We start from the raw sequence: 9,217 nt of genomic DNA, 5'->3' as shown, positions 1-9,217 counted from the left end.
TTGCAGAGGAAATTAAACTAACATTGAATCGATGCAACGCTTGGGACCACTAGACCGCTAATAGAATGACCACTAAGCGTGCGTGCATTTGAGACAAAGTTTCTGAGCATTGTGGGACTCTCTATGTACATAAATTTTTAAAGACTTACATCATGTTTATTTTATTTTTATTTTATAACCGTTGTTGAACAGCCCACCCAATTTCATGGGTTTGCGACTACTAATGTTCAACTCCGTAACCTTGTAATTTCGAACCCATACCAGAAAAGGGAACTCCTGGACCGAGTATTGGGAGAAATTTGCCTTCGTGGAGGACTTTTTCTGATGAAGCTAACCCGCATTTTTCGTTACATGGAGAGAGAGACCACGAGAACCTCCCACGATTAGTCAGATGGCAAGGGGACTCTAACCTATGATCCGTCTACCACTGAGGATATTTCACGTCAGCACTGTGGTCGGTGTAAGCCGGATGCGGAATTCATATCGACTGGGATTTGAATCCGGTTCACCTCATTGGAAGGCAAGCGCTCTATCCCCTGAGCCATCGCGACTCTACAGCATGTTTATGAACTTTTTGAAAGCAAAAAATTTAGTTTTCCACCATGGTATTGAAGTGAATTTGGAGCTAAATGAACCAAGGTCTAAAAACCTGCTCCAAACTATCGGAAAAATGTCTCATGGCCGAAAAAAGAAATCACAGGAATAATCGGCGATAATGACGGAGTGACGGAATTAAAAAAAAAAAAACATTTTCTATAATCCTGACACGTCAGGCGACCCATTAAGATAAAATACATTATCCAAACATATTTATAAAAAAATATTGAATGAAATATAAAATTTAATGTATTTCACATTTAAGATTGTTGGCGCAACGCTCATACTTTCATGAGAGATGTGTAAATAAGTTTACATTGCGCAAAATAAAAGCAATATAATAAATTTATATATTGTTATAAAAGTTTTATATATTATATTATAATTTTTATATTTCGTTTTATGCATTGTATATAATATAATAGCCCTAAACAATTTTTGTTCAAATTATAAGATTTTCGCAAACTGAATACCAATTTTAATGACTTCAAGAAAGCTAATCAATTAGTATTAGCTATTAAGTTACAAAATTACACTCGAAAAAGTCTTTGAATAGACAAATTTTTTTTTCAATGGATTCAGATTTTTAACTATCAAAATAGGGTCCAAATAGTTTTGTCAGGAGATTGTTAGGAAGTTTGAGTCTTTTTAAGTTTTTTTGCATCTTTGCGTATTTCGTCCCACCTGGGGAAACTTTTAAAAGAATTAAAATATTTTTTCATGCAATTAAAAATATTCATATATCTAAATAAAATATTGCCTTTGAAAATGGACTTATTTGTTACTTATTATTTTTTATTGTTTTATTTAATCAGAAGTGAAAGAGAAAAAATATTTTTTCATTTAAATTGTGTAATTCTGGAAGGCAAAAACCAATCTTTGTGCGAAATCGGCTGAATATTTCTTCAGAAATAGACGTTTAATAATATAACTTTTTTACTTGGAATTTTATAAAACTGAAATTGATCGAATTCGCTTAAATTTTGCACTATGTCATTTAAAATCGCATAATTTAAAATGGTGAAAAAATCTGTAATCTTAAAGTTTTAAAATTGTGTCTCTTATAAAATATCACAATAAAAATAATAACTTATTGTTATAAATAATATGAAATGAAATTATCTTGGTTAAACGACTTTTGAAACTTTTAAAATAAAATTCAATCAATTTTAAATTCGTTTAAAATGCTCCAAGATATAGCGAAATACTTAAAAAGTAAATAACATTAAAGGTTCCAAACTTTAAACCCATCTCTTGACCCAACTATGGGGACCATATTTCATAGATTGTGGCTGCTCCCCCCCCCCAAGTTTTGATAAATTAAAATGCAAATCTATCGAATATAAGGTATTCTTATCTAGAGAGAGCACGCTATCGTGTCTGAGTTTGTAACTTAATTAATTTTTGGCAATATAGTTCACACCCACTTCAGACAGTTAATTTTGGAACTTATATATTTGACACTTAGATGTAGAAGTTAAAAAAGAAACCCTTTTTTTTTTGAATTTCAATTAATGTTTCTAAGCTTATATTTGTGTTTTAAAGCGAATTGACGCTTACCTTTCAATTTGAAACCGTATTAAATTGAGTTTCTCATTGCATATAATTGTAAAATATTTGCAAAGTGCCCACCTTTATACTAGACAAATTCATACTGTAAACGCATCATATTTTAGACTAACGAAGCTTCTTTGTTATATTTTCTACAAATATTTTCTTACTTACATGAGTATTTTGATGCGAATTAATGCTCCCTATTTTATAAGAAATCTTATTCAAATGAGTTCCGCATTGCAAAAAATTTATAAAATTGTTTCAAAGATTCAATCTCTTTGTTAGCATAATGCATACTATGTACTTCGGACTAAACTCACTTTTTTAAATTTTCTGCAAATATTTCTCAACTTATATGACTGTGTTCAATTATATCGACCCTCACTTTTTAATATTAAACAGCTTCAAATGAGTTCCACGTTACAAATAATTATAAAATGCTCTTAAAATGTTCACCCTTTACATCAGTAAAGTACACCGAAGAGTCATTACATTAGGACCACCCTCCATCCATAACAATGAGCACGTCCAGGTTTTCATGGTTTCTCGCCCAGAAACAATATTTTCATGGGGCACATTAGGATACATAATCCTCATAGAACAATCCCTGACGTCTGTAAGCGACTTGAACATATTTGCAGACCAAGTTCACTCTTTCATGGCAACAGTTTTTCCTGCTGGGGATGGTATTTACCAACAGGATAATGCACCATGTCATAAGGTTAGGTTCGAAGAACATTCCAGTGACTTTCAAGTCATGTCTTGGCCCCCAAATTTACCTGACCTAATCCAATAGACCATTTGTGGTCCTACTTGGAAAACCAAATTCGTGCTGCCACGCTACCCCCTCGCAATGTGAGGGAATTGCAGGACCAGTTGGTAAGCGCTTGGTACCAGATACATCAGACAATTTATCAGCACCTTGTGGAATCAATGCCATGGCGGGTGCTAGCAGTTTTGAGGGGTAAAGGTGGTCCTACATGTTATTAGCAGGGTGGTCATTATGTAATGGCTCTTCGGTGTACATACTTCGCGTACGAATTAGCAAAATACCATTTTCGCGTACGAAACTTTGCTTGCTTTGCATTAACGAAACTTCTTTTTTATAAATGTTTCTCAATTTATGTGGGAGTTTTTGAACTAATTTATACTCATATTTTAATATGAAACAATACTCAAATAAGTTCTACATGTGCTTTGGTCTAAATAAGCTAAGCATAAATAGCTTTTTTTTTTTTAAATGTGCTATAAATATTTCTCAAATTCTAATAATGCTTTCCAACAAATTGATGCTCACCTTTTAATATGAAAACACATACAAATGTGTTCTGCCTTGAAAAAAAGTAAAATAAAAAATATTAAAAAGTGTTAACCTTTATTTCAACAAAAAGTGTTCTTGAAGAGTGTTTCGTATTAAGAAAGCGTGTTTCGTGTTAAGTAATTTTCTTAGAATTTTTTCTCAACCTATTTGTGCGTTTACAAACAAACTGATGCTCACTTTTTTCATATGAACCAATATCAAATGAAGTCTGCAATGAAAAAATTATAAAATATTCTGAAAATGTCAACCTTTACCTCAGCATTATGCTTATTATGAACGTAGCTTTTTATGGATTAAAGAAACTCTTTTTTTTAAAAAAAAAAGTTTCCAGTAATATGAGTGTTTTCAAAAAAATTTACCTCTCACATGATTTAGTATGAAATTTGTAGCAAATTAGTTCCACATAACAAAAAATTATAAAATATTCTCGAACTTCTTTATTTAGCAAAATGCGCGCTATGAATGTAGCGTATTTCGTACTAAATAAGATCTTTCATAAATTTTCTAGAAATATTTCTCATTCTGTAAGGGTGTTTTTGAACAAACTGAAAGTCATCTTTTAATATGAAGCTAGTTTTAAATGAATTCCACTTTGCAAAAAATATTAAAATATTCTAAAAATGTCAACCCTTTTGTTAGCGAAATGTTAACAGAAAACGCAGCGTATTTTAGTCTAAAGAAGCTCTTTTTCTAAATTTTCTAGAGATATTTCTTAACCTAAATGAGTTTTCTCAAACATTGACACTCATCTTTTAACTCGTACAAAATATCTTCTGCATTGCAAGAAATCATAAAATATTTTTATAGTGTTAATTTTTATTTAAACAAAATGCGCTCCATGAAATAAATGTTTTCCATGAAAATGTGTGCTATCTCCCGGAATTATCTAAATTAAGGTATAAAAATGTCAAAAGGAAATGCATATTTATCGATAAAACGCTTTTTACTAAATTGATTCTTATAAAACTCGAGTTTATAGTATTAATTGTAATAATTATGAAAGACATAATAGCAATAATTATGAAGTAGAGTTCTAAAATAGAATTTTTTATGTAAAAAAACCCAATTATTTCAACGTTTGATATATAAGCCTTTTTGATTCATGTTTGGTCTTATTCGATTGAACGAAAAAAAATGCTTATCAAACAATGCCTTTCTTTTCTGTATAGCAATTTAAGAAACGTAAATAAATGTAAATAAAAGATTGCCATTTTTAAAAACAAATTTTTTATAACTTTTTAGCAATTTATAATCCTGATTTGCCTCCTACATTTCATTATAAAAAATTACATTGATAGCATTGTAAAGTGAATGCATAAAAACGTTTCAAAGAAACACTTTTTATGCATAAACTCTTGCAACTTATGAATTTTATGAATTTGTGATAAGTTTAATTAAATTCAGAATGAAAAAATGCACGAGACTCTGTCTCACCAGTTTAGATAGCAATATCAGATGCGTAAATAGGTACAAGTATAAATTTGTACTTTTTAAACATAAAACGCTTTGAACTTCAAAACTGTTAGTCTGGTTGTCTTGAGAAAAAGGGAGAAAATGTTGAAGAGAATATGGAACTTTCAGGTATGATTTATAATAACATAAGAATACTTTCTATGAATAAAATATTTTGCACATTAATGTTTCCAAGGATACTTTTAGCAACAATTATCTTTTAAGATTTTTATACCATGGGGGCGGATACTTAGATACCTTATATAGTTCACATTATGATATAGGATAACCCAAAAATGACCTAGAGTAAAGAAATGCCGCAGAATGATAAACGGACAGAAATAGAAATGCACTGTTTGCAGTGCTGATGACTTCGATGACCAGAAAATTTATTTTCACAAAATTTAAAATTTATTATCACAGTTTGAGAAAAAATAGCTCTCCTAACTGTGGAAAACCAATTGTAACAATGCTCACTATAGATTTGTTTGCAGCAATAACGTCACGTAGTCTTATGATAAAATTAAGGCCGGCTTCACACTGGCGAGGCAAGCGGTAAAAATGAGGCAACTTCTCATTAGGATGCGCAGAGGTGATGCGCGTATGCTTATGCTGAAGTATGGGAATCTGTCTCGTGTATGTCTCTAACATACCGCTTGCCTCCTTAGCGTGTGGCCTTCCTAACAATCATGCCCAAAACTTTCAGATAGAGTGATTTGACTTGCATAAATTTTTTTTCCTTATAGTTGACGACAGAAGTGCTATCTGTTGGCTGACATTGTAATTAGTTTTTGAACAATTCGAGATAAAATTTAACTAGTTTCGTAAGCAAAACGCTGCCTACTGTACATCGCTATCTCTTTCCTCCTTTCTTCACCATTTCTGGAATATGATATAGCATATATTCAATCCCTATGAAATTCCTTAAGAACTTTTTTTTTATTTATAGATTTTCTGACAGGATGGATTTTCTTATCATCAGTTTCAATAGGAAGCATAATTTCTTCATCTGGTGTAGAATGATAACCCAATGTTTATTTTCACGTCTAACATGGTTGTCATTGTTCATTGTAGTGACTTTCATAATTTGCATTACACAAGAATTCACTTACATACTAAATCTCCATAGCTACGTGTCAACTACAAACTTCATCGAAAACCGTCCTCCAATCATACAAATAATAGCTGACAATGCCCAAAGACATTCAAAAAACGACAAAATACGTCTTAAATCGTGTCAAAACGCAAAGAAGAAGTACGATGATTGGAAACAGATCACTGATGAAGTGTATGCTTATTCTGCTTTTTGGGAGGATAGATTTTTAAATGACTCTTTTGTTAGGATTATAGGTGGAGCAAACATATCAAACAACACCTTACACATTAAATGCCTTTTTACAAATCATAGTGATTCGGGAGCTTACATTGAAGCATCTTCCAAGTACAAAGTTCTAATTGAACACCATAATCAACAAAGCAAAGCAATTTATGTAATCTGCTCGTCAATACAAGAAGATCGTCCTAAATATGTTACGCTGGTGCCATTAAACTGGAACAACTCATGGGTAAATAAACTGATTTGGATCAAAGTGCAATACTCGCAAAGAAGTCTATTTCCATCAAGAATTGGAGTCTGCGTTAGACCACTCTTTAATTACACAGATTCATTCCATATAGCAGAGTTCGTAGCCTACTACGAAGCATTGGGAATTGATCGTCTAACATTCTACAAATATGACATTTCGGATGATATTGATGTCCTTATTTACGAACTTCAAAAAAACAACTACGCCATCGAATTGTTACCATGGAGCCTACCAAAGGATATCGAGAGCATGTGGGCCTTGGGACAGATTGCCAGCATTAATGATTGCATATTCAGGCACAGTGGTATATCTGATTACGTAGTAGTGGTGGATTTAGATGAATTTATTACGCCAAGGCATGTGATGAATCTAACGCAGCTACTGTCTCTTCACGATTTAAACTGGAAACATTTTTCCAGTTTTATTTTTAGAAGTTGTGTTTTCTGTTTAGAATATGAACAAGACTTGTTACCACTCGTTATTCCTAAATTTATAACACAAACTCGAATTCACCGTCAGAAATTGATATATCCGTATATGGTGCGAACAAAATATATTGTGAAGCCTGAACATGTTATTGTTGCTGGGGTGCATCATGTGTGGGAACTTATTCTAGGTTATCAAGAATGTTTTATTCCGGCTAACCAAGCTTTGGTTCATCATTATAGAGCTAATTTGTGCATCGGAAAAAACAAATCTTTAGAAAAGGGAGTGATTGACGTCATGTCTCGGAAGTATTTGAATTCTTTACTAAGATCAAAGGTTATAAAAATATGGCAAAAACTGTTTGATTTTTAAAATTTTAGAAGAACTACAAATGTATGAGTCTTTTAACCCTTTTACGCAGATGGGACACCGGTGCCCCTTTTTTTATGTATTTTTTTTAACTCTCTAATAAAAATATGTTTCGTTATTTTTTAATTATGGAAAATTGTCGAATAATTATTAAAGAAAATCGGTTAGATTATCGGAATTATATTTGCACTAAAATATAAAATTCAAAGAGGTAGTACGAGCTCTCTTCTTTCATAGTCAAAAGTGTCTCAATTATTGATTTTGTAAATCTTATATTTTATAACCGTCGTTGAACAGCTGTCCCAATTTTTTGGATTTACTACTAATAATGTTAAACTCCATAGCCTATTAATTTTGAACCCAATCCAGAAGACAAGGGAACTCCTGGATCGAGTATTGGGAGAAATTTGCTTTCGTGGAGGACGTTTTGATAGAACTAACTTGCATTTCGTTGCATGGTTAGGAAAACCAAGAAAGCCTCCCAGCGTTAGTCTGACGGCTAGGGGCCTCTAACCCATTATCCGTCTACCACTGAGAATATTTCACGTCAGTATTGTGTTAGGTGCAAGCCGGATGCGGAATTCGTATTGACCTGCCATAGCTGGGATTCGAACCCAGTACACCTCATTGGAAGGCGAACGTTCTGAGCCATCACGATTTTGTAAATGAAAAATAATTTAATTGATGAATGTTTTTCTTAGATCCATGTAACTGCAAATAAATGTAAATTTGAAAAAGTATTGTTTGGGAGTGCGCCGTGTTCCAAAAAATGTTTTACTTTCAACGCAGAAAAGGTCACCTGTGTTTTATGCTGTTTTTCTTAATCATAAATAATAAACATTTTGAATACATAATATTTTTCCTTTTATTTTGATCTAAATTAATACAAAATAATGAAAAAAGTACATAAAAAATGTTTAATAAAATTTCTGCGTCAAAGGGTTAATGATAAATTCAATCTAAGGTATCAGAAAATTTGTGAGCAAGTAGATTTATCAATAAGTCAAATATTATTAAAAATTCAAATTGTACAAATTGTTATTTTTTTATTGGTAGCAAAATTATTGCTTTTACGTAAACTGAATCATTAACACAAATAAATTGTTTTTAGTTTTCATATAAATGCCTTTTAATAGAGGGGATTTAAGTAGGTGAAGAGAGAAATATACATTTTTTTAAAATTATGAGTAACAATTTATATTCCAAGGAAAACACACGAAACATTTTCCTTTTCCTTATGTTGTATTATGATTTAATGAATTTTTTTTATTGAGATTCGCTATTGATAACAATTAGATATGGAAGGTATTCGTAACTTGATTTAAAGCATAGAACAAATTAAGTGAAATTTTTCATTGAAAGTTGATTTTGCTCCCTGTTATTTCTTTGAACTTTTCATGCAATTTATGCCACAAAAATTGACAAAAATACTACGGAAAGGCTATTTAGATTATTATTATATATCACATAAGTGTGATATTGTATTTACTTGTAAAATCAATAATAATTAATGAGAATGCCTTTAATTAATGATAATGACTTTAATTACTGATAATGCATTTACTTAATTTAAATCTTGTAAGGGGAAGAAAAAATATTGTGACATAGCCTTATACCAATTCTACTATTTAAAACTCTTATGAATTCAATACAAAATTCGCACTGAAAGTTTCTGTTTGCAATTTTTATGAAATGCATCACACTAAAATAAGAAATATTAGTGATAGTGTGCTCTGATTATTATTTATTATATGTGTGCATGTTGTTAATGCATTTATTTATTTTAAATTTATTAACGGGGAGAAAAAATAATGTGACATAACATTATACCGATTCTAAAATTTAAAATTTATATGAAATCAATAAAAATTTAGTACTGAAAGTTTCCATTTACGGTTTTATTCTTTTGTAA

The 9,217-nt window shown here is 31.1% G+C and overlaps 1 protein-coding gene across 1 annotated transcript; it reads left to right on the top strand.

The window, feature by feature from the left end:
- Positions 1-5,887: 5,887 nt before the first annotated feature.
- Positions 5,888-8,241, top strand: LOC107444836 (uncharacterized). The gene has a single exon (XM_016059068.4). The coding sequence runs from the start codon at positions 5,944-5,946 to the stop codon at positions 7,306-7,308; it is 1,365 nt and encodes a 454-aa protein (XP_015914554.1). The 5' UTR covers positions 5,888-5,943; the 3' UTR covers positions 7,309-8,241.
- Positions 8,242-9,217: the final 976 nt, after the last annotated feature.

This window comes from Parasteatoda tepidariorum, chromosome 7 (genome assembly GCF_982258835.1).
Source record: "Parasteatoda tepidariorum strain Cologne lab strain chromosome 7, Ptep-v5.0, whole genome shotgun sequence".
Classification (NCBI taxonomy): Eukaryota; Metazoa; Arthropoda; class Arachnida; order Araneae; family Theridiidae; genus Parasteatoda; species Parasteatoda tepidariorum.
Note: the sequence above shows the minus strand (reverse complement) of the source record. Positions and strands in the feature narration are given on the sequence as shown.

Bases quoted from the DNA above. Each gene is read 5' to 3' on its own strand.
- LOC107444836 (XM_016059068.4), top strand. From the start codon at position 5,944: ATGATAACCCAATGTTTATTTTCACGTCTAACATGGTTGTCATTGTTC.